Source organism: Podarcis raffonei, chromosome 8, assembly GCF_027172205.1.
Source record: "Podarcis raffonei isolate rPodRaf1 chromosome 8, rPodRaf1.pri, whole genome shotgun sequence".
In the NCBI taxonomy this organism is placed as follows: domain Eukaryota; kingdom Metazoa; phylum Chordata; class Lepidosauria; order Squamata; family Lacertidae; genus Podarcis; species Podarcis raffonei.
Genome location: NC_070609.1, coordinates 39,517,953 through 39,544,810, shown reverse-complemented (window position 1 = coordinate 39,544,810; position 26,858 = coordinate 39,517,953). Strand labels below are relative to the sequence as shown.

The 26,858-nt window shown below is 44.8% G+C and overlaps 1 protein-coding gene across 3 annotated transcripts in view; it reads left to right on the top strand.

Annotated features, from left to right (window-relative positions):
• GNAO1 (G protein subunit alpha o1) overlaps positions 1 to 26,858 on the top strand; it is a 172,605-nt gene that overhangs the window by 52,510 nt on the left and 93,237 nt on the right. For all 3 annotated transcript variants that reach the window (XM_053399464.1, XM_053399465.1, XM_053399463.1), the window contains exon 3: positions 21,955 to 22,096. In XM_053399464.1, the coding sequence (XP_053255439.1) occupies positions 21,955 to 22,096 (142 nt within the window). The remainder of the gene's footprint in view (positions 1 to 21,954; positions 22,097 to 26,858) is intronic.

Genomic DNA, 26,858 nt, shown 5'->3' with positions numbered 1-26,858 from the left:
CCTGGCACTGAGGAGAAGATCCAGTGGACACGAACTTTTTCTCTTTGCTGCTTGTGAGTGTGTCTGAGCATCCAAGGCGGGTAAGACAGAGGTGGAGAACTGGAGTCAGCTGGTGGGCCAGATCCTTAATTTCCTCACCTGCTGGAAGCAAGATATGACAGTGGGTGGGGTTGGCATCAAAATGACATCACTTTTCTTTTTCTTTTTTTTAATCTTCTTATTGAGTTCTTTTTAAAATGAAACCATGAAAAGTAAATAAACCCAAAACATACAAACGGTCAAAAAGAAAAAAAGGGAAAAAAATACAAAACAGCACATACAGCAAGAAAAGACAAATGCAAAACAAACCAACATCAATTCATGACATAACAATGATTCACTTCCCTCCATCTCGGTTTTGGGCTATATAACCACAATATCTTTCTGCAGTGTAATTTTACAACATCAACACATCGCAGGCTTTAAGTTAGACCTACTGTGATTTTAATATTTCCTAAATTTGCTTCTATGTATGTTATGAATTTGTTCCAATCGTTAATAAATTTTACACTTTTTTGATGCCTGATTTTTTGTGTCAACTTGGCTAATTCTATATACTCGCATAATTTAATTTGCCATTCTCTAACAGTTGGGATATTAGGTGTTTTCCAATTTTGCGCTAGCAATATCCTGGCGGCTGCCGTTGCGTATTGGAACATTGTTTGGTCTTCCTTCTTGATCTCCTCTCCGACCATTCCCAGGAGGAAGGCTTCGGGTTTTTTGGGGAAGGTATATTTCAATATTTTTTTTAATTCATCATAAATAATTCCCCAAAACCTTTTAACTTCTTCACAAGTCCACCACATATGGTGGAAGTTACCCTCTTTGGTTTTGCATTTCCAAATGACATCATTTTCCAACTTTTTCTTTTTGCCATGCAGGCGATCAGCTGATTGTTGGGGCTTGCAAATGATGCCTTTGACCCAGCTGTGCCTTTACCTGCCCCTCACCTCACTGGCCAAATAGGAAGGACCAGTGGGCCTAATTTGGTCTTTGGGGTGGATGTTCTCCACCCCTGGTATAAGGCGTATCACAGTGTGGTTTACAATATTAAAAAACACAAAAATACATTACACAGTAACCCACAAAAACAATAACCCCTAGTTTAAAAGCTCATAGATTGTTTAATTAACCAAACGCCTGGTAGAAGAAGAAGAAGAATTTTTAAAATATTTTTTATTATTTATACCCCACCCATCTGAATGGGTTGCTCCAGCCATTCTGGTTTTGCCTGGCACCTAAAGATATGAGCTTCCTTGGGGAATGCATTCCAGGATCCTGAATAGGTTTTGAACAAAGCAGTTGTCCCCAAAGCTAGTGTTGTCTAGTGGACTAAGACATGGGAGACCAGGGTCCCAACCCCCACTCAACCCCTCTACAGCCACAGCAGACATTCTTAACTCTCCCAGCAGTTTGATTTTACCCCTAAAGGTGTACTCTTCCATTGTCTCCCCGAGACAGATGTGTGGCAACAAAACAATGCAATTAACACAGGACTTAATTCTTCACAAACATGGTAAGGGCATCCAAGTTAAAGTCCTCTATTAACTGAATCGTATGTTGATGGATGACTTAACTGAGAAACCAATTACTTACAGAATCGCCGCCTCCTTGCAGCTGCCAGCCCTCACTTTGAGATCTGCTGTTGGTACTGCTGTCCATGAGAAAGGCCTATGGAGTGGCGATTCAGGGCAAGGTATTCTTAGTGGGGATGCCCCATTTGTGAAGCTCCCTTCTTGGGGTGATGCTGTGTCCCCCACATTGTTGGCATTTAGACAGTTGAAAGACGTATTTGTAATTTCAGCCTTTGAGACGTAAATGTTTGTTGCCACCTCAGCTGCTGGTTTTATTTTTATGGTAGTATTTTAAAGGGCTTTTTAATTGTATATATTGTAGTTTTGTGAGCCCTGGGCTCCCATGAGAGGAAAGGTCAGCATGAGCTCCCCACCCCACACAGAAAAATAGAGGGGAAAACATGGCAGAGAATCAGCTCTACGATAACTGAACATGCTTAGTAGGCTTGGATTTCTGACTGATGGAGGAGGAGGAGGAAAAAACCTAAATAACAGGGGGAGATGAAACTGAATGACTGGAAACCTGAAAAGCAGCACTGCATGCTGCAACATTTTGTTGCAGGCGCCACTTTTTCCTTTCAGAAAGCCCTTTGTCGAGAACTCCAAGCAACAATCTCTCTCTCTAAAATGTTACGCAATACTCATCATATTCATATATGCTGACAAACGACAACAGTTTCTCCAAAGGCCTCCTGCGCTTTTTGACAGAAGCAGTTCCTTCATCAAGCTCATTCATCTTGGGGATGATGCTGGGCATCAGTCTTTGCTAGAACAGTCCCATAGTTGTGTTTAGGGCAAAGGTAGAGGATTTATAGACATTGCTGGTTTCTTTCCCCATCACATTAAGGAGTGAACTGACTTGCACTGTTCCTTCCTCTTTGTTGAGCTTTGTGTCCAGGAGACAAAACCCAAGCAAAGCTTTCTTTCCATTCAGGCCCCGCTGCAGGATTATAAAATCTGAAGGCTTCAGGTGAAGAGAATGATACCATGTTCCTTGTTTTAAGAATCTGTGGGTTTCAATCTGACAACATGGGAAGTGAATGGATATTGGAGGCATCCAGTTGGCGCTTAAAGTAGGCCTATATTAGTAACTCTATACAGAGAATCTTAAAGAGAGTAGGTTGCCTAAGGCTATATAGCTTTGAGACACCTACACCTACCCAGGTATTCTTATGTTCTGGAGGGCCTTCTCAGTGGTGGCTTCCCTGCTATGAAATGTTTTGCCTATCTGATGTCTTTCTGACTCCATGCAACCCCTCTTTTGTATTTTACCAAGCCTGTAAACCATTTCATTCCCCATTAAAATAGGTACTATCCTGCTGCTATATGGAGGAGGGTGCTATACTTCACACACAGCTCCACCCCACCCCCCACAAGCTCCAAAAAACATGACACCTGGATAAGGTCCTCTGAAGAAGATCTGGGATTTTCCAATCGGGGTGTGTGTGTGTGTGTGTGTGTGTGTAAATGTCAGAGGATTGTGATCCCTTTCAAGAATTGCATCCAAAGTACAGTGGTACCTCGGGTTACAAACACCTCAGGTTACAAATACTTTGGGTTACAGACTCCGCTAACCCGGGGTTAAGAACTTTACCTCAGGATGAGAATAGAAATCGCGCGCCAGCGGCAGGCCCCATTAGCTAAAATGGTGCCTCAAGTTAAGAATGGTTTCAGGTTAAGAACGGACCTCCAGAACAAATTAAGTTCGTAACCAGAGGTATCACTGTGGTGTTGAGTAACACGCCCCGCCAGCCCAAAGATTTATGGTTGTACAATGGGTCTACCTTCCTCCTCCCCCCCCCCCCCCGACCTTACGTAGTTGTAGACCATGTTGGGAGACTGTACTGACATTGAATAAGACCTTTAAACCTTCCAATCAAGGTGATAGTTTGAGTTCTGAGTCTGATATGGAGAGGCAGGACAACGAACAATAGTCAGAGATGATGGGCGTTGTAGTCCAACACATCTGGAGGGCACCGTGCTGGCTACATTTGTATAGAGTGTGCTCTGGAGTGATGAGTTGTGTTCAGATTGAAGTCACCTGTTCTGGCTTAAACAGTAATGGTCCATGAAGTCATTCCCTCTCTTGACAGCTCTTTTGATGTAGGGAGACAAGAATCTGAATGCTCCTTCTCCAGAACCTAATGTGACTAGCGTCCCCACCTTGCCTTCCACTATATACAAGTTACTGGAGGTTGCTCCTGCACAACCACCTTCAAACATATATTGAGTACATCAGTATTGTATAAGACACACAGCACACTCTTGGAGGCAAAGTAGTTAAACCCCAGTCTTTGCAGGGAGGGGAGCCAACGCCACCTTATCCGTTTTCATCCTCTGTCAATTCAGGCTTGATAGGAATAAAAAGAATGGGTATGTTATCAATGGGCTGTAGCAGCAAAATGGACATTTGATCCAATTTGTCTTGCGTTCTGGGCTTTTATGGTGGCTGATGACAGCTTAGGGGTTTACATAAGGAGGCGGAATTGTTGAAAGAGGAGCGGGGAGGGGGGGACATTACAAAGCTGCTTTTATTTCCGTCCAGTTTAAAGGCTGATTTGTAGAGAGAGAAGCTTTAAAGCACCAGCCTCCATTTGAGCGCTGGAGACAAGGTGAGGAAGCTGAATTGGAAGAGCAGGGATCATCCACAAGCCCCTCAGCCCCCACCCCACCCCACCCCCGCCCATCTATGAGAAACCTCTAAGAGGATTAGTGGAACGAGTAATTCATCAGAATGCAATTATGTAACATTACCCGAGAAATAACGAGAACTCTTCATTTTGTGCAGAGATTGGGATAGCCACAGTCAGGCTTCTCCTCAGACCTTCTGGGGTTTTTAGGAGCTCTTGCACGGTGGGTGACACTGTGATAGGACCTATGCCCCCCCCCTGCCCTCTCCCTGTCAAAAGGACAGGTTTGGCTTCTGTTCAACCCAAAGCCAGCCCTATCTAGGGGACCACCAGGTCAGTCTACTGGGCTAAGCATCTAAGGAAATGTGTCCATGACAAATCTGAATGACTTTTACGTCTCTCTAAGGATCTAGCTATACTGCAGACAAAATTGGGTATATCAATTCTCGTGGAGCAGGGAATTCTGGGGCTATCTATCCAGGGAAGGATAAATCTGTTTGTTTCTCATTTTTCCAAGCTTAAGTGACGTTCAACCCATTTCCACATCAATCTGTTGATTTTGGGGAGGAAGAAGGTCTGCCCCCATATCCATGCTTTCTCCTAATACATGTGAATCTTTGTAAACAAGACTCGATTGATGTGGGGAGAGGTGGTCCTTGAGATATTGGGGTCCTCAGGCTTTATAGTACATAATCAGTGCCTTGAATTGTAAGAGTTATTTGGCTGGAGATCTGCACAGCAAAATTTGGAGAAGTGAGAATTTCAGAGGAAAGCTGTGTTTGCGTATTGTTTCATAAAGTGGACAGTTAAGTAAGTTCACCTTTAAATGTGAAGTGCGTCAGATTTCTTCCTGACTGCCACCCACTGATCAGGGCAGGCTCTGAATGGAAATGAATGGGCCTGTTGCCATCATGTGCCGTTTGACCATCAGATTGTAGATTTGGTGTGGGGGAATGGAGTGAGGAAGGACATTGTCTGTATTCTCGTCAGAGCTTAGCACACAGTTGACAATGAATGTTAAGCAGGAGTGTCTGCAGCTTTTGTGCTTAGTACCCGTTCCATGGTGTCTTAGAGTCTCTCTGACTCTTATTTTCCGCTTTCCTTCCTGGCTCTACATCAGAGGATGGGAAGATTTTTCAGGCCAAGGGCCAAGTGCTCTTCTGGGCGACCTTCAGCGGGAGGGGCACATGCGAGTGGTCAGTGGAGCCAGAAACAAAAGGGGGCAGAGCAACAAATATAAATTTCGCTGTTGTACAGTAGGCAGGTCTCCACAGACACTCACCCATGCACCTCTCTTTATTCCATCCAGACGAGCAAGGGTCATGATCAGAGTTCAAGGATGCATTCCAGCCAGGCAAAAGCACTCAGGTTGTGAAGCAGGGAGGGATGTGGCCTAAGGGATGGCAGTATGCCTGAAGAGAGTCCTGAGGGCTGGGGGGGGGGGGTGCTGAGCACCTGAGGTTCCCCACCCCTGCACTACAAAGTTGCAACATCTTATACCTTTCCCCCGACCTCTTTCCCACGGCGAATTGCCTTGCTTTCCTTTCCCAGGGGCACTTTCCTTGCCCCAGATCACAAGACTGTCTTGGAAAGTGCCAGATATTAAAGGGAGGGAACATAACTTTCTCTCTTTTTTTCCTATTTAAATTCTCCTCTTCTTATCTGAGGCTCATGAGAATAGCTGTTCATCACACATTGGAACTGTTTCTGGACTGTTATCTTTTTTGAATGGACTGTACCTTCATTGAATTATTACCCAATAAAAAATACAGGATTCCTACAGAGAGAAAATGGCAATATATGTCAAAGAGGAAGCCTCTTACCCATAATAAAATGGGAAATCTACCAAATAAGTATAAATGGTAGAGGCAAATGCAGTTAAATCAACACAATGGATGCTCTCCAGCCAAAGTTAAACATATTGAAGTCCCACTGACAGGAAGATGCTTAACTCTCTTATTGACATCCATGACACAAATGCCCTTAATCTGTGGTCATGCTGAATGTACAGTGCTTCATTCTGAGCATAGAGTTTTTGATTTCCGTGGTAGTTCATGAAATGATAGACCTCTGAACCATGGAGATTTGTAACATGGAATTATAAAATATTTAATATATCAAATTGTAAAATTGTAAGAAGAAAGGGGATAGAGAATACTGGGGCTCAGGATCATTCAATGAAATTGTTTGTCAGGAGAGGCAATAGAAAGTACCCCCTTCCAGGCTATATAATCCATTTAGAGTAGTCACTTCCGCAAGACGTGCCGGTGGCATTTACTCTGGATAATTAGGTGGCTACAGAGGGTGCCAGTTTCCTCTGCTGTTATCCAGCTTAACAACTTTAGTCAACCATCCCTAAACAGGCGCTCTCCTAAGGATGCTGCACCCCTGACCACTGGCCATGTGGCCTGGGGCTGGTGGGAAACATCTGGAGGGCACCATGTTGTCAAAGGCTGCTCTTGAGTGCCTAACAAACAATAAGGAAGCAGAACGAGAATGGGATGGCATCAGAAAGGGGAGAACAAAGTCACCCCTGCAAGTACACCCAGGGTGTGTATAGTATTACTTTCTGTTTTAATGTACAGGGGAAAGGGATTAGGTTTTTGAACCAATGTTTTTCGATGCCCTGGGAGGCCATGACTGAACATGAACAGAGAAGGGAGGCAAAAAGGAGAGATAGTTTTTCAAAACATCTTCTCTGGTTTCTGCAGGCTTTTTTGCTTGTTCCAGAGAGCCTTGAGATGTTATTTACTGACCTCTTCTCCTGCGAAACAGACCAGATGAGAAGAGCAGACTTTTGTGTCCACGCTGCATGGAGAGCAAGCGAAGGGGAACCAGAGATACGGGAAAGTGGAGATGAAGGATGGGAGATGTTGTGCCCTTTTTGACTCCGGAAATGAGCTTCTGGGCTGAAGGGGTTGGAGCCCTAGAAATGCATCTCCATCTTCTCTCCCCATTTCCCTTCCGAACTAGGTTGAAGGCTGAGGGGGGTGTGCAGAACGCATCTCGGAAGCCTTGCCTCTTGCATCCTGGTTGCCTGCACTTTATCTCCTTGACGTGCTCTCAGCATGACACAGCCCCATGGAATGCTTGCCTGCCTGCCCTCATCAGACAGCCTTGGCACATGCAGGATGCCACGCGGGCCACTCTGGGCTGACCGTAAAGATCACAATGCAGCTCTGAGAAGAGGAAGTTTGGAACTGTCTCGGAAGGACCAAAAAGGCAGGGCCTGATTTGAAAAAAAGAAAAGCAATGAAAACATTAATGTAGCCATTACATGTTGGAACAGGTAAAGTCAGGCAAATTATATAGCCTGCTTCTTTCTTCTCTCCTGGTCCCCTTCCCACCAGCCCGCCATTTTGAGTCTTACTGTAGAATTCATTTTGATACCATCAGGGATCCCTCTGTGATAAAATCAGGGGACCCTCAGCATGGAGACTAAATGGTAGAACATCTACCAGGTTCAATCCTTTATCCAGGTAGGGCTGGGGAAAGGACCTGCCTGATAACCTGTGAGCAGCTGCCAGTCAGTGTGGTCAAGAGCAAGCTAGATGGAGCAAGCATCTTAACACAGTTTAAGGCAGCTTCCTAGGTTCCTGCTTTCCCATGTTGAGGATGGGGTCTTGACACCTGGAATTCTGCCTGTGGCACCTGTCCTGGTACTTACTTATTCAAACCTTTATTAGGCATTATACAAATAAAACGATAAAAGAGAAAGAAACATATAAAAGCCTTGAGATATAAACAGAAAGGCAGCAGTTGGCTACATACATATATATATATATACATATAAAATCAGTGGTTTTCCTTGTTAACCTGCTCCTTGGAGGACTGCTACCAAAAACTCGGCTACCCCCGCCGTTACCCTTTGGTCAACGTCGGATAGGCAGAATCCCACACATTCACCTTGTTGGGGCTCCAGACCACCCAGAAGAGGGGACAGCACGCGTTGACGGAGCGTACTGTACAATGGGCACTGAAAGAGAATGTGCTCTACCGTGTCCGGGACATTCATAGAACATCTGCAGAATCTCTTATTTCTAGGGATGTTTTGATATCTTCCCCTGACAAATGCTGAGGGAAAAACATTCAAACGGGCCAGCATAAAAGCCCTACGTTGGGCTGGAATTATTAATTTGGTGACGTAATTGGCTCTGCTATCTAAGATATTTAAATCATAGAATATGGGCGAACAAATTTTGTTTACAGCTGCCATAATATTTTGCCTCTCGACATCCTTTAGTCTAGTTAGGATATTATGGAAAATGTATTGCTCATTAGAATTGTACAGGGGCTCCAGCTCGATGCCTAAAGATTCAATCTTTTTTTCGAGGTACTGATACCATCTTGATTTGTAGGAGTCTTTGAGCAAATCAGCGAGCAGACTTGATGGAGGGCAGCGAAAATGGCAGCGTAACCAGTACTTTATTGAGGTGGACCAGGCCCAATATTCCATTGTGTGTATGCCTATTTCTGCACACATTGTTTCATATTTGATCACAGCTGGGAGTCCAAGAATACGTCTCAGAAAGCTGGAGTGAATCTTTTTTAGATCACTATTATATGCTTGGACCCATAGCGGGATTCCATAGAGTATCTGGGATTGCACTTTTGTTTGGAATATCTGATTGGCCGCAGGAATAAATTGATTGCCTTTCTGATAATAAAAACGGGCAACAGCTGATGAGGTGCACTTTGCCTGTTTTATGGCATTTGTGCGATGATTTGCCCACCCTAAATTGCTCTGGAATAAGATTCCCAGATACCTATAGATTTTCACTTGTTGAATTTCCTGCCCTCTTATTTTCCATTTCTCTAATTTCCAACCATTCGAGAAGACCTGTCCTGGTATTCCCTGCAATGGGCTGCGTGCATTTCAAACAAAGACTTCCAGCAATTCTGATTTAGTACTGAGGCTAGGTCTCCCACATGCAATCTGTGCTTTTTTCTCGCGTTGATGCCAGGCTGGCACTGCAAGGCGCCAGCTGAGTGGCTGAATTGAAACACGCACACACAAAATACAGAGCAAAAGTAATCACCCACCCGCCATTCAGTGGCTGCCTTGGTCCATGCTGATGAAATTGATGCATTTCACAAGAGCTGAGCCAAGATGGATGGCTTGCAAGAGTTGCCTTTCTGCAACTGCAACAAAAGGCATAGCATCAGAAAATGTGTAGTGCACTGCTAGAGCACCTACTTTGCATGCAGAAGGTCGCAGGTTCAATCCCAGGCATCTCCAGATGGGGCCGGGACATATCCCTTTCTGAAACCCTGGATAACCTCTGCTATCTAATTCAGTACTGTCCACACTGACTTATCATTTGCCCCACACTTTCTAGACACAAGTCTGCGCTTCCTTGGTCCGTGTCGTAGCACTTCTTTTTTTTATTTTTGTCCCACTGCTTTCCCTAGGAAGATCCACTCTTTCACACTGAATTGAAACCGACAGCAATTCGGGTTTTCCCTGGATTGCCATTTGCTCCCATTCAGCCATTAAAAGCGGGTTCATGCAGGCAGGGAAAGTGACGGTGCAAAAACAAACAAATGCTCGGACGTCAAAGTGTGGCTTTAAAGGTCAGCTTCAAAGTGCGGCCTTGTGCCTAGAAAGCGTGGGGCAAAGGTAATGAGCCTTCAGTGTGGACAGTACTGAGTTAGAGGGACCCAATGGTTTGCTTCTGCAAAAAGCAGCTTCCTGTATGAATCCGTGTTAGATTTGCACAGATAGCAAAGTCTACACTGTGCTGTCTGTAGGAGTGAGGAATAAATTCAGTTTGTCTTATATTAAAATGTGAACCAAGTCCTACCTAGCCCCAAAGAGCCATTGCCAGGTGGTATGCGCAATCTAAGCTAAATGGGCCGCTGCTCTGACTCCTATCTTCCTGTGTTGTTCCTAAATATTCCATGTCTTTTCTTAATATTGGAAAGAGAACTCTACAAAGTTGGGAGCCCCATTGGTTCCAGTTGCTTTCGAAAATTGCTGCCATTGACTATTAAAAACATGAATGAGTCTTTTGCCATAACAATTATGTTAGTCTTTAGGCACCATGGGACTCTTTTTTATTTTAATTTTTCTTGCTTTCTTTTTGTATAGCAACCAAACTAATAGGACTGCTCTTCTGGAACTGGAAAAATGAAATTGTTGACTGAAATACCTGGGTTAAAATATTCCATGCCACACAAGTTATTATATTATTAATTAACTTATTAATTAATTATTATATTGTTAATTAACTTATTAGTCGAGTTACAAATGTAACTCAAAGCAACTTACAATAAACAAAACAAAACAAAACCACTACATTAAAATCTAAGAGACCATTCTATTCTTTAAAGAAGTAGGATTAAAACATCTCATGCACTCAAGGAGACTGAATAATTGAAAGCCAAAGTCCAGGTGGGATTTTTTTTTTTTTTGTAATTATGGCCAACAAAATGTATTAGGACAGCCAAATGTCATGAAATCATATGTAGTCTTTTGATTTCTCTGGAACACTTATCAACAGAGCCTCAGGGGTGGCGGCATTGGCTAATGTTCCTTGGATGAAGAGTTATGGAGAATGCAAAAATGTGCACCCTATTTTGTAACATTTTTGATTGACCCTATCTAAAGGTACTCTCCTCCTAATATGCATTTTGGAATTCTTGATTGACATGCAGTTGATCTTAATTGCTCTGCAAGTCAAAGGAAACCAGCCCCACAGGGTTCCGTTCCTTTGTTTCTGTCCTTGATCCAAATATGTGCTGATTCAATTGGTCAAATTTATATATAAAGGATGGAAGTTAAGGGTGCCAGGCATCAGCTGGTGATTAATGGTTGTCTAGGAAGAGGTGATAGCGGCAGATAATCCAAGAAGGCTTATCCGATTAAGTACAGTTTTGCTAAGATTCGTATTAGCCCAATGTTTACCTTGCAGAGACCACCCCCCCCCATGAGATTTGCTTTCTCTGTGGGAGAATGAGAGGGTTATTTTATCAACTTGAGTGGGACACAAAAATTTGGAATGGAGAGATGCAATGACATTTTGGAGACGGATTGGCCAATTTTGGCATCAGCCTATGTGATCTGTTGCATTAAATAAGCAAAGAGGGTAAAGGCTCCTTGAGTAGCCCAGGACATGCAGAGCCTGAAGTCTGGCAGGCAGCTGGTAGAATCTGCAGCTGTCTCAGTCTCTGCAAAAAAAAAAATCAGCCTCTGGAATTGATATAGGTGACTTTGGAAGGAGTTCACCATTCAGGACCTTTGCATCATGGCTCATGGAATTAAAGAGCTTTTAACCACTAAGTGGGCTTTATGGACTTCAAAGTGCTCTAGGGAAGTTAACAGGACTTCTGTTTTACTTGCTGAAGGATATATCTGCCCTGTGAGGCATGCAGTGTGGACCGCTGGAACATTGCAAGGAAATTGACTCATTATGAAAAGGCTTCTGTTTTGTCAAGCCTTTTTAGAGACTCAATTAACTGTTGGCCATTTGACCCTGAATTTTATGATTCCATGATGTTTTAACGGTTTGGATTGTGTTTCCGGTGTTGACTGCTGTGATATTTTTTCTTACGAGTTGGTGGTTTATAAATACCCCCATAAATAAATATAAGTAAATAAATGCACCAGTTTCTGAAATTGCTTAGTGACCCTGATAGACCCTATATTCAGCCTCCCTAACCTGATTACCTCCAGATGTTTCAGAACACAATCACCATCAGCCCCAAACATCTCAAGGGCACCAGGCTGGGGCAGGTTGCTGTGTTTGGTAGGTCCTGTTTTGAAATACTGTGAACTTACTTCCAGCGGTTGTTCAGAATCTGGACTCTTGCCTATAGCCGTTGTGGAATTTGAATATCTCCTTGCCTCCACTTCTATATTTTAACCACTTGAATCCTGTTCAAGTGGGAAACTGCAACAAGAAAGTTGCAGTGTGGCATGTTCCTGTTGTGTGTGCCAGCCAGCCAGACTTGCCTTCCTCCACTTCTGTTCCTCTAGCTACCTCTCCCCTACCCCAATTTCCCAGTCGCCCAATGCTAGTGCAGATACTCAACTGTCTCTGGCCACTGAGCATGCTCAGCCATCATTAGGCCGATACTACACTCTTGTTTCTCAGTGAACCTGTTTGGTTGCATGTGATCCTGTTGGCCTTAAAAGGATTTGTGGTGCTGTTTTAGAGAGTAAGAGCTAGCCATAGTTCAATGGTAGTCCTACTTTTTAAAAACAACAGTAACAAATTCTGATTAAAATGGACAAGAAGGGCAGGAGCCAAGGTGGGAAATACTTTGGGCTTTCATGACTGTACCTGTTATTAACTTTTAAACAGTGCTTTTCCCCCCTAGAAAAATAGGTGCAGGTACTCACCATGAAATTATTACAGTGAGTGCCACACTTTTAAACAAAAAACAAAAGAGGCACCGGTACTGCATATTCTTGAGTACCCCCTGGGGGAAAAGCACTGCTTTTAAATGCTTGCATGTACTACTGTGGTACCTTGGTTGTCGAACTTAATCCATTCCGGGAGTCTGTTCGACTCCTGAAACCGTTTGAAAACCAAGGCGCGGCTTCCGATTGGCTGCAGGAGCTTCCTGCATGCAAGCGGAAACTGTGTCGGACGTTCGGCTTCCAAAAAACGTTCGCAAACCAGAACACTTGCTTCTGGGTTTGCAGCATTCAGGAGCCGATTTGTTCGGGAGCCAAGCTGTTCAAGTACCGAGGTACCACTGTAATTACACATGCCAAGACACAGATCCATTTGCTGCAAACAGGAATACAGTCAATACCTCGGATTAAAGTTGCTTAAGGTTGAGCGTTTTCGGGTTGCGCTCATCGGCGACCTGGAAGTAATGGAACACATTACTTCCGGGTTTCACCACTCGAGCATTCGCAGATGCTCAAAATGACGTCACGTGCATGCGCAGAAGCGGCGAATCACGACCTGTGCAGACGAGGGTTGCGTTCGCTTCAGGATGCGAACGGGGCATGCGAACCCAGAGGTACCACTGTATCTGTTTCCCTCTGTGCTGTTTGACATTGGGCTATAGTTATAATATGGGCTATAATGTGCATTTGTTTTGCAATTGTTTGTAGATGTCTTATTTTTTAATGTTGCTAGATGCTTTTTAATAGTTTTTTTAATGATTTAACTCCATTTTTAAAAAAAATGTATCTTTTTAACATTTTGATATTTGCTGCCCTAGGCTCCTTTGGGAGGAAGGCTGGAATAGAAATTTAAATAATAGTACTAGTAATAGTAGTAGTCAGAGGTCTCCATTGGCCAAGGATCCATACTGGCACAGTGGTAAGAACATTAGTATATCTTAGTACAGTGGTACCTCAGTTTAAGAACAGCCTTGTTTATGAACTATTCGGTTTACGAACTCTGCAAAACCGGAAGTAGTTGTGTACTTTACCTCGGTCTAAGAATGGAATCCGAACGGTGGAAGGGCACCGGCGGTGGGAGGCCTCATTAGGGAAAGCGTGCCTTGGTTTAAGAACGGTTTCGATTTAAGTATGGACTTCCGGAACGGATTAAGTACTTAACCCAAGGTACCACTGTATATTGCTTTCAGAGAGGAAATCTTTGTGCATCTCTAATCTGTAGAATTCCAGGAATTGCTCTCCTGATAGGACACTTGGTCCCTTTACCAAAGAGAAGGTATCATTTCCCTATTTTGGAAGAGCAGCTGCTTTTCTGATACAAAACTACCAAAGTGTCTTCTCTTTGATTGACACTGAAGGTGTTGTACTTCCAAGGGCACACCCTTTGACCAATTTATGCTTAGGTAGGCACCTTCTCAAAATATGTGACATCGCTAAATTATATTTGGGTGCTCACCTTCCCAGAGGACAAAGCTACTGTCAAGAGGTGATTCCTGACTTTTGCATCCCAACAGCAAAACATATTTACATGTTCAGGACTCTGGATTCTGAGCTGCAGGTAAATGAGCAAGTCCTGGTAACTACCGCAGCCATCCCTAACCTAGTTCCCTCCTGCATAGCCAGATTTGATGGGACTGATAAGATTTGTAGTTCAAAACAGCAAGAGGACAGCAGCTAGCAACGTCTGAGCTACAGTAATATAATTTTCATTATGATGAAAATCTCCACCAGGCAGAGCAGCTACATGGGGTAAAACTTATTGAAATCTAGGGCTGTACACCAGATTCATCCAAGGTCCAAATCCTGAGCCAAAATGGACCTGGGGCGGAGATCTACATTTTATTGGAGTCAGGGTGAGACAGCCCCTGATCACTACAAGTTGGGATGAATGACCCAGAGCCACCCAGGGATGTCAGGGCGTGGCATCAAGCAGGAAGGAAAGGCAGGCGTGACAGAGAAGAAAGCTAAGAAACCATGAAAAGGAAAGACCTTCCAGGCATTTTTGTGGGAGAAGGGGGTGCCCTTTCTGCCAGGCCTCTTCTCTTTTCTGCCTCCCAAAACAGCACTGCATTATACCCTCCCGCTTAACAATCCAGTCCTGCTCTGTTTTTCTAATCCACGTTCTAGCCCTCTGGCCAGCTCTCCTCCTTTCCCTGTCTTCTGCCCCTTCCTTCAACCTCCTGGCAAAGCGGCACCCCTAACTATGCATTTCTTGCAATCTGGATCGTGAATGCAGAGCAGATGGCGTGACTCCGCTTTCTCCAACCCAACCTGAGCTGGGGCTGATGAGAGCTGTTGTCTATAACAGCTGGAGGGCACCCGTTTGGTAAAGGTTGATACAATATAATTATCTCTGTGCACACAGAGGCAGAATTTTGGATGTGCAACCTTCCACCTTTTGCTAACTTTGAAATCCCTGTTGCTGGAGAGTATTGTGCCAGCCATTTGTGTGCTGAAGATTCCAATCAACTTTGTTTGGCCTAAGTCTGAGATTAATTTTTAAAATAGGAGCAGGTGAGGCTTCTGTGACTGGAGGCGTTTTATCCCTGCTAAAAACTTTCTGGCTGTTCAAAACAGTTTTTATTGTTAACATTGCATCAGAAGTCTGATGTAACATGAAGCGAGTGGTGGCCAGTGCAATTAAACTTTTAAATGCCTTGCACCAACCCTGTCTTCCTCTTTGATGGTTCTAAACCAGCTTTCCCCAGCCTGGTGCCCACCAATGGGTACATGATTTTAATAATCAAGGATGATGGGAATTGTAGCTCAAAACATCCCGAGGGCAGGCAACTGGGGAAGGCTGGTCTAGGGCCATGAGAGTCACAGGTTAAATAATAAAGCACTTTCACAAATCAGGGCCAGATCCAGGTTTGACGGAGCCCTCCCTAAAGTATCCAGCATCCAGTCAATTGAAAGTGCCTCTGGTGTAATGCTGTTCAGGGACACTGTTAGGAAACTTAATGGCAACTGCTGAATCAGGTGTTGATGTGGGGCTTGTAAGAAATATTAAAAGCTACAGAGATTTTGGAAGGAATTCAATGTAGAACTAAGTTCAAGGCCCTTAGTGGTATACTTGTTATGAAGAAATGCATGAATTCTATACACATCATCAAATAAGAGGATAGGTTTGCATAAAATCTGCACCTCACCTGACTAGATGCCACATCATACAAGGGTGGAAAACAATAAGCCAAGGTGGTCTGTGTGGGAGAGAGAGGGAGAGGGAGAAGTAGAGGTTTTGGCTGATGCTGGAATCTGGAGAAGCAGAGGCCTGCCTTGCTCTGTGCCAGACCCAAAGCTGTGACTTGGAGCTTTCCTGGAAACCTAATAGGGAAGCACTGGCGTAGTGTGGGTTGTCAGCACCCGGGGTAAGGCAAGTAATTTGCGCCCCCTAACCCGTGGATTTGCGCCCCCTAACGCTAATCCCCAGATGTTGCGCCCGGTGCGGCCGCCCCCCCCTGCACCCCCCACGCTACGCCACTGTAGGGAAGCAAGATTTTCATGCTCTGAGCCCCTCCATCCTACACTCGGGTTGTATATATGTGTAAATAAAGATCCCACAGCCTCCATGGACCTTCATTTCAAGGAAACCAAACCCTGAGAAAAGGCAAGTATCCCTGGAGTCTCTTGCCACTCAGAGATTAGGGTTGCTCAGATCAATATGTACATACATCAATATGTGGATTGATATTGTATGTAGACCATCCCATAATGAAAAGTTCTCTGGGCAGTTCAGGCTGTACTTGAGTGCCAGGTCTTTAGGGGAGGGGGAGTTGGGGTCTCAATGGTTCCTGGTCTAAGATAGGCATCCTTTTACGACTTGTCAAGCCCTGCACACATCCCTAAAAAAATCCTGAGCTGATCAATATGCTTTCCTTTTCAATATGCTTTCCTAGGGGAACTGCAAAGCTGGCAATTCATACATGTCTGGATTTCTCTCTGGGATCTTGATGAGATGAAAACTGTTATGACATGGAGATTGTTACATATAGGAGTATTACTGTGACCATGTGGAACCCATGTGGTGCCTTCTTGGGCCATTATGGGTTGTTTTTAAGGATAAGTGGTGGTTGTTGTTTCCCTTCCATTTCAGGATGTATCTGAACTGTTTGAAATGTTTTATTGCAGCCTTTCTGGTGCCTCCACTCTTGGAGGCATCATGCCTCTGAACACCAGCTGCTGGGAGTCATAGGAGGGGAGAATGCTGTTGCACTCAAGCCTTGCTTGCAGGATTCCCACAGGCATCCAGCTGGCCACTGTGAGAACAGGATGCTGGCCTAGATGGGCCACTGGCCTCAGTCCACTGCTGAGCAGATTTCTGGTTCTTTCTCAGCAGCATCTTATATATTCTGATTTCTGGGGTTTGTGAATCAGCTTGAGATTTGAATGCTTTACAAAACCCAAGATTATGTTTCTAAGGGTCCATCCTCTGGGCTCTGAAAAAGACAGCTGGGCCCTTTGGCCATTTGTCTCATGGGCATTAACAAAGGCTCTGTGGTCAGAACAGAGCAGCTGATCACGGGCTGCTTGAAACAGTGCCCATTAAGAGACAATGGGATACAGCTGAGTCTTCCCACCACCCACCCAGCCCTGGCTACAAGTATTCTGCACCATGAGCCAATGTAATAATAAGCAAGGATTGGGACGCTACTGCTGGTAGCACTTGATGTGCACACCGAGGGAATGCAGATGAGGCTGTCAGTAGGCAGATTGCGATTGTGAAACGCACTCTTTTAAACCTTGCTAAGTATGCATTTGACAGCTGGATAAATTTTAATGTTTGCATTTCTTGAAACCTGTAGCCAACCCTTCCACAGAACTGGTTATTTTGAATTAGACTAAGGAATGCAGCCTTCCAATGCCTCTTTGGATTCTCCAGCAGCACACAATCTCTCCTTACCCTTAAGGCATGGTGTAGCCAAGGGGATGCCCTCCAGATGTTATTAGAACCCACCACTCATTAGCTTTAACCAGCATGGCTGACAGGCAGGGGTGATGGGAGTTGCAGTTCATCAACATCTGGAGGGCAACATGCTGGCTAGCCCTGCCTTATAGGCCATGTGTGAGGTTTCCCTTTGCCAAGCCCTACTGATTCTCTGCTTCCACGAACCCAACATTTGATACTTAAAAGTGGAGGGCACGTACACAACCACCCCTATTTGGGTTGGCCCTGCTCACTCAGACCCTGATATTCCCATGTTTCATGAGGAAGATCTATGAAGGGTTCTTACTCAAACACAAGTAGAACCCTGCAGATGATCATTGATGCATTGCGGGCATTCCCAACTCAACACTGTATGACCAGGGCTAACAAGGAATGTTAGGGGCAGGGCTTGTGTGCCATTGCCCCCATCCCCGTGTTTAGGTAGCCGTCTGAACACAGCTCCTATGTCAGCTTTATCTGGCTGAGACTTCCCTTTGAGCAGGTGGGATATTTGTGGACATTCTGTGGTATCACAGAAGCTGAAGCTCATGGAAAGGATGGGGCTTACTGATACGACAAATGATAGTTTTATAGTCGATATTGCCAACCATGTGGCTTTTTTATCATTTCATTTGTAACTTTCCCTGCCCAAAATATCTCAGCCAAGATATGCTGCAGCCATTGTTATCAGCAATAAAGCTAGGGTAAGCTTTGTAAGATGTGGGAGGGTAGAGCTTTTTGCCAGGTTGAGCAAGACATGCACATTGCATATCACAGGGCCTAGCTACATGTTACATTAAATGTTTTGCTTGCAGCTACATCAGTTCCACTCCCCCTACACCACCACTTTAATCCTAGTACACATACCCCATTTCCATTGATGCTGCAGTACAGTATGTTGCAATTAGACCATGCTCTCATGGAAATGGGAGGTGGAGATCCCTAAGTTTAAAGAGAGAAACCATTTAATATAACATGCAGAAATTTGGAAAGCAAAAGAATCAACATCACCATACCTTGTATTGTCTCAGGGTTCAGTCAAACTTTAACAAAACTTCCACCAACCCTCCAGAGGCTTTGGGCTTCAGCTCCCAGCAGCCACAGCTAGCATGTAGTCCAAAACATCTGGAAGGTGCCAGGCTGGCAAATGCAGCTCTTGCATCATAACAGAGGGACGTAAGACAGCAGTATGCTGACATACTGTTCTATGGAACAGAGTAAACAGGCTACAATCTGAGTCAACTTTGCCACCAGGGAATTGAAACCACCAAACCCTGCATATCAGGAGAGCCTGCTGGATCAGGCCAGTGGCCTATCTAGTCCAGCATCCTGTCCTCGCAGTGACCAACCAGATCCCTGTGGGAAGCTTGCAGGCAGGACCAGAGCACAACAGCACCCCCACACACACTTGAGATTCACAGCAGCTGGTATTCAGGGACATACTACCCCCGACAATGGAGATAAAACATGGCCGCCATGACTAGTAACTATTGGCAGCACTATACTCCATGAATTTGTTGTTTTATGGGAATGAATTTTGACAGTGTTCTCTCCTACCTGTGGTAGTAGAATGTGTCCTGGCATGATACAGACAAGGTCCCTTTAACGTACATCCCTATACCTGTATGCACACTCTCTCTCCCACACACCTTTGGTCCTCCAGATGCTGCTGAACTACAGCTCCCATCAGCCCCAGCAAGCATGACCAATGGCTAGTGATGACGGGAGTTGCAATTCAGCAACATCTGAAGGGCCAAAAGTTCCCCACAACCAGTATAGAGAAGCCCTTGATGTATTAGAACAGGGAGTTCTGAGGAGTGACTCAAAACAAAGGCAGCTGTCTGACGAGGGAATACCAAGGATCATTTATTACTTAAACAGCCTCAATTTTTTGCACTCACAATCAATTGTGGGTGTAATTTTGTGAGGCACAGTGAACGGCAGCTGAACGCTGAACTGTGCAATTGCATCCACAAATCAGCAAGAGGAATTATGTTATACTGCCAGTATCTCTCTAGCTCTCTCACACACCTACACACACACACACACACACACACACATATGTTCTTACAGTTTTCTGTGTGCACCGTTAGAAATAGGAGACAGTGTTAATTCAGTTCACATTTTGATGCAAACCTGCTGAATTTGCATTGCCAACAACAATGCATGATCCCAAACCCAGACAAAATTTGCAGTTCTACAGATTCTGTGGTATACTTCCTTATGCAAGAAAGTGGCCATTTTGACCAAATATGGTTTTTTTAAAAAAAAACACAACTGTATTTTTATTTTATTTTATTTTTAAAAAGACTCCACTTAACTTTACAACAAAAGAAAACAAGAGCTCTCCTCAATCAGGCCAAAGGCCCATCTAGACCAGCGTCCTGTTCTCACAGTTCCCCACTAGATACCCCTATGCAAAGCCCGCAAACAGGACTTGAGTGCCACTCCCCACCTGCAGTTCCCCAAAACTAGCATTTGAAGGTGCATTGCCTCTGATGGTGGAGGTAGAACAGTAGCCATTGATAGCCTTTACCTCCCTGAATTTGTCTTTTGAAGGCATCCAAGATTCATTTGTTTGATTTGTTATTGGGAAGAAGGAACAGCTATCCAAGATGCCATGGTGTTCTGAATATAGTTAGCAGAACTCTGCTTTCTAGCTATGTGAATAGATGTGTATTTTATTTTATCTAGGCATATAGACATTTCTATCCCACCCTTTTAGTGCATATGCTAGGAGTGGGGAACTTTAAGCTCTGGGCCCAAATACAGCCTTCCAGTCCCTCTGTCTGACCCTTGGGGCTCATCCTAAGCAACACACCTTGTCCTCCTGCTCTGTGCATTCTTGAGCTGTTGCAGTGTTCACGGTCTCTGCGCCTCCCCCTTTAAAAAAAACAAAACCCATCTTGTTCACAGTTTTATTTGTTTTGCTTAATTCCCTCCAGAGTTTCTGCAGGCCCAGGCACCACCTGCTGTTTGTGCCAACATGTGATTGCCATCTGCAATGTGTTTGCTTATTCCCATAAATGAAAATTGCTGATGAGTTGTCGTGGTGCAGGTTCTTGTCCTCTTGTTATTTTGTGGCATGCCTATTCCCAGAAGCCAGGCTGAGCTTCGCCTGAGCAAGACTGGCTGGTTTATTTTGAAAGGGCAGAGGGGGAGATACTGAGGCATCAGCGTATTGTCATTGCATTCCGCCTAGAGGGCTGAAAATGCCCCTAATGTTGCTGCCATGACCACAAGCTGCAAAGGAGGGCAACAAGTTTGCCTCAGTTACCACTGGTTGCATTCATATTCTGCCTTCACTTTTCATTCATTAATTCATTCATTTTATTTGTATGCCTCTTTGTATGTTGGAGGCAGTATCACTCAGATGGGAAAGTGCTGTTGGGCTAACATCCTGCTTATAGGTTTCCCATCGGATCTGGCTGGTCACTGAAAGACCAGGATGGAGGAGCATATGGGCCTTCGGCCTACTCCAGCAGGACTTTCCTTTTGTTCTTACGTTCACGTAGTGACTTCATGGCAGAAGTAAGGACCTCTCACAGTTCATGCTCTGAGAGTCTGGCTACACTTTATGCGAGGGGGTGGGGAGCTTGTCACCCTCCAGATATTGCTGAACTCCAATTCCCATCATCCTCAGCAAGCATGACCAATGATCAGGATACTGGGCATTGTAGTTGAGTATCATTGGAGGGGGCACATGTTCTTCACACCTTCTTGACACATGAAACGAAGCCACATATAAACCAGGCTTTGAGTGTTGTGAATTCAGAAGAATCCCTCAGAGATGAGCAGAGGACGCTGGAGGGTACCACAGAGCCGCTGATTGTTTATCTGTGCTCATTATCTCTCTCCTTTAGCTGCTAATTTCCCCTAAGGGTTGGGATGGGGGAGCAGGGACAATTAGCAGCTATGGAGAGATCAGATGAGCATTGATAAACAACAGAAGGAAGAATGTGGCCAGCAGCTCTGACATCCCCACCAGCTTTCCGTGACCATCTCCAGGGGTCAGAACCCAAGGAGAGTCTACTGGATCAGGCCAGAGGCCCATCTAATCCAGCACCCTGGTCTCAAAGTAGCCAACCAGACGCCTGTGGGACACTGGCAAGCAGGATTGGAGCACAGGAGCTCTTTCCACTCCTTTGGTTTCCAGCAACTGGTATTCTGAAGCCTTGGAAGCAGAAGATAGCCATTGTGGCTAATAGCCATCAACTGCCTTCTCTTCCATGAATGCTTCAGAATTTTCGGTAGCCATAGCCAGGCTTATATGGAGCCAGTTTTCACACAATGCAAGCAATGTCCATTGTCCAGCTCTTAACACTATGCATATCCTTGGGGATTGGTTTGGGAATAACTTCATTGTAAATGAAGCACTATTTCAGACTTTTACAAGCTCATTTGTTTCCTTCCCCTCTCCCAAAGGATCATCCACGAAGATGGCTTCTCTGGTGAAGATGTGAAGCAGTACAAGCCTGTGGTCTATAGCAACACTATCCAGTCACTGGCAGCCATTGTCCGTGCAATGGACACTTTGGGCGTGGAATATGGAGACAAGGAGAGAAGGGTAAGTGAGAACCCAGGAACAAGTGGTTTGCAGTGGGCTGGTTTGTTCGTTGGTTTGTTTCATAGAATTTATGCACGGCTTGGTTGTCTAAAAACCCTCAAAGTGGTTTACAAAGAGAATAAAACAGTAACATCAGCGAAAAAGCCACAAAGAAACTCTACAAATCACAAAATCAGCAAAACTGAAAACAGATTAAAACATACACCCACATTCTACACATCTGGTTAGACTTGCTAAAAAAAATATGATTTTAGCAGGTGCTGAAAAGAACACAGTGAAGGCACCTGCTTGGTGTCAATAGGCAGGGAGTTCCATAGCGTAGGGGCTGCCACACTAAAAGACTGATATCTTACATATGCAGAACATTTTTATGTGGTGCCCGTAAAAGTGACACTTCCACAGACTGAAGTGGTCAAGCAGGCATATATGTGGGGTAAGACAATCTCATAAGTAAGCTGGTCCCAATTTATAAGTTGCAACAATAAATAGATTATCAGCAATGACAGGAACATGAAAAAAACCCACCAGCTTGTACACATACATTTTTAATATGTTTCTAATTGTTTATCACTTGTTGTTTGCTGGCCTGGGCTCCTTTGGGAGGAAAGGCAGGATATAAATTTAAGTAATTAATATCTCGTAAGCCTATAGGATGTAAACTGCAATGTTCCAGTTGCACATGCAAGCTGATTCTGGAACTAATTTTTGCACATTTTGCAAAATGCTCATTGTCTCTCCACCAACTGCTGAATTAGAAACTATTATTTCGGGTGCTATTGCAGTATGAAAAGTCTTGCTGCCTGGGTAGAATGTGTTATGGAACGCTAAGTGATTTTTGAAGGAAAAGCTCATTCCGCAATAAGACCGTTTTTCAAACTGGTATTCCCCACCTGTTTTGGACCAAGGCAAGGGGGGGCACCAGGTTGGAGACAGCTGCACAATAAGGCTGGCTATTAATGGCATAAACAAATGAGTGGCAGGTAGCAAACGATCAGGGTTGCTGTTTTTCTTCCTGGACGATATCATTCGTCAGTATGCGGATGATACCCAGCTCTACCTCTCTTTTAAATCAGAACCAGTGAAGGCGGCGAAGGTCCTGTGTGAGTGTCTGGAGGTGAGCAGGTGTGGAGGATTCCCTGGTCCTGAATGGGGTAACTGTGCCCCTGAAGGACCAGGTGTGCAGCCTGGGAGTCATTTTGGACTCACAGCTGTCCATGGAGGCACAGGTCAAATCTGTATCCAGGGCAGCTGTTTACCAGCTCCATCTGGTACGTAGGCTGAGACCCTATCTGCCTGCAGACTGTCTCACCAGAGTAGTGCATGCTCTGGTTATCTCCCGCTTGGACTACTGCAATGCGCTCCACGTGGGGCTACCTTTGAAGGTGACCCGGAAACTACAACTAATCCAGAATGCGGCAGCTAGACTGGTGACTGGGAGCGGCCGCCGAGACCATATAACACCGGTCTTGAAAGCCCTACATTGGCTCCCAGTACGTTTCCGAGCACAATTCACAGTGTTGGTGCTGACCTTTAAAGCCCTAAACGGCCTCGGTCCAGTATATCTGAAGGAGCGTCTCCTCCCCCATCGTTCTGCCCGGACACTGAGGTCCAGCTCCGAGGGCCTTCTGGCGGTTCCCTCACTGCGAGAGGCCAAGTTACAGGGAACCAGGCAGAGGGCCTTCTCAGTAGTGGCGCCCGCCCTGTGGAACGCCCTCCCATCAGATGTCAAAGCGATAAACAACTACCTGACATTCAGAAGACATCTGAAGGCAGCCCTGTTCAGGGAAGTTTTTAATATGTGACATTTTAGTGTATTTTTCATCTTTGTTGGAAGCCGCCCAGAGTGGCTGGGGAAACCCAGCCAGATGGGCGGGGTACAAATAATAAATTATTATTATTATTATTATTATTATTATTATTATTATTATTATTATTATTATCATTATCATTATCATTATCATTATCATTATCATTATCATCATCATTCGGGGTGCACAGTCAAAGGACTCTCCATTTTGCAACAAAACTCCCTGCACATGAATCTTATTCAAGCATCTTCCCTCATGCAGTTACAGTTGCACAAGAGCAGGACGGCATTTGCTAGCCCCCCACCCCATCCCATCCTCACTCAGCCCCACTGTCCTCAATGGGTGGGTAGGGGAACATCTGATGTGAGGAAAGCTAGACTGAGACTTGGCCATCCAGATGCCAAAATTGCGAAACTCACACCTTTTTTCCCCTTGTTGTTATTTATTAGAGATGGCAAACTTGTTTGTTTTGGTGTTTTGCTGCAAATATCAGGACTATGTAACCGTTGTGGTTAAAGCAAGGAGGCTCCTTTTTCTGGCTTTGTTTATATGATATGTCAGTGGCATTGTGTATTTGTATGTTGATTTTCCACCCAGGAGCAAAAGGCTGTGTATATTTATCTTCCCCACCCTTTACAACAGCCCTGTGAGGTGGGCTAGGCTAAGTTAATACATGTATATAAGCAGCAGCTTTTGTCAATATAGTTTTGGGGTCAGGTGGGGTGGGTGCTAATGCAAGGGTTGCAATCTGAATGCAATATAGAAGGCCCAGGAAATCCTGCTGGCATCCCTGATGATGCCATTGCAGTGGTCCTTGGCCATCTCCTGTCTCCAACAGCCAACATCGGATGCAAAAGAAGAATGCAGAGGAACAACACTGGTGATCATGCCAGTTTGGGGTAGGATGTGGCGTCTCCTAGCACTCTTCCCACAGTGGCCCTCTGGCATGTCTAGCTGCTGGCCAAGGTACCACTTTCCCAATTCTGTGAGCATGAAACTCCTTGTTTTTGGTGTTCTTACAAAGCCACACTTTTCCCCATAGAAAACAAAGCAGCTCTTGCTTACTTTAAGCACATTGTTTCTTTTGCATCAGAGGTTAGCAGTCTGCTCTGGGTGCAGGGGAACATTTGGAGGTCTAAAAAACAGTCATGGACACCACGGAAATAACCTATTCACAGAAGAAAAACTAGTGAGGCTCAGAACCCCTCCCAAACAGGTAAAGTGCCTACACCGTTTCCCAAAATAAATTTTAAAAATAAAAATGCAGTCCCCATAACAACCAAGCCCCTTGACCCTAAATTAGAATCCGGACCTGCAATAACTCAGGATGTAGATTGGAAGTTGTCTTAGGCAGATCATCCCAGCATAGAATTTTTAGAACACAGTTAGGTAACTGGCTTTGCCACCCCTCCCAAGCTGCCATTGTGCACCTGGTTCCAGTTGCTAGACCTTGGGGGCTTTATTTAAAAAACAAGGTATAGCCCACAAACCAGATGTCTTCCCATGCCTGCTGTAGAGAATGATAATCACCTGAAGCCTAAGGACTGCCTTTGAACTGTGGCATTGAGGTGCCTAAGTTAGGGGAGCTAACTTGTTCTGAATAGTCCATGGACTCAGCTAGACTGGTAAAGAAAAACTGATTTATATGCGTTGTGTGTGCGATATAACATTGTGCCACCAGATGGCGACATGGAGTCCCGCTTTTCTCTACCTGTCTTCCCTGTTTAAATTTACAACACTTTAAGCTGAAACACTTCTTTGATGTGTCTAGATCTTAGTTTTGCTCTCGTAGACTTCATTTCTGAGTGTCTAGCTGAGCTGCATGGTGATTTCCCATGTCAAACGACTCGGCTGCATCCCTTCATTACTGGAGCTTATTTACTTGAGAGTTTGTTCCTGGAAACACCAGCAGTTTTCTATCTCCTGGTCAGCTCTTTCCATATCATTCTGCTGCGGTGCAGGGTTGTGTTGCAAAACCAATTCCCTGCACTCTGTTGTGGGATTTTGAGCTATGCGCATGCACATCAATCACTTGGTTTTTCACAGATCAGTAGCTCAGTGGGAATGACTCACAGCTGAATGTGTGAACTGATGCAAGAGCTTTGTAGGCTGGAGTCAACATGAGAAGTTATGATGAACTGTGGCATTAGATCTGCCTTGGCTTATTCCTGGCATATGCAGGCCTGCACTTAATGTGACCGTTATCAAGTGCTGAACGTGGAGGCCTGTGAATTGGCCTCCCAATGGTTATGTGGGGGTATCAGAAGATGGGTCTCTTAATACTCTGCTGGTGGTGAAGACTTCAGTGAAGAAGCTGCCAACACCTCAGATATACCCCCCTCCTCACAGTTCCTTTCTTTGTTGTGGAAATTGCACGTAGTAGATATGGGAACTTCACCAGTGGAGGATAGAAAGGGTGCACAATGCAGAAGGGGAGAGGGAGGGAGGAAGAGTTGTGCTCATGTTGCTTTTTGAACTTCTATCCTGCCTGCTCCCATATCTCGCAGCTCATGGTTGCTGCTCCTTTCCAGGCCCAGTTCCAGACGCTCGCATTTGGACTGGGAACTGCAGATGGGGAGAGTGGCTCTTGCGCTCAGGTCCTGCTGGCAGGCCTTCCAGAGGCCTCTGGTTGGCCTGTGTTTAAATAGGATAGTGGACTAGATGGGTCTTTGGTCTGATCCCATGGCCAGGCTCTTGATATGTTCTTAGGTGCATCCGCTCAGCTCCCACTCATTTTCCTATTGCAAGCTAGGGATGATCAGGGGAGGAAAGCACCATCGGGCAGGAGCTGTACTTTTCGTGTATTCCTTTTACTGTTCAAGGAAGATTATCCAGCATGAAATGAAGTTCAATACACATTATGTAGCATAAAAGGAGAAGTTCACGCAGCCCTGTAAAATGCAAATGGGTCAAGGGAAAATTCCTCTGGCGTTCCATGTCATAATCAAGTGGAT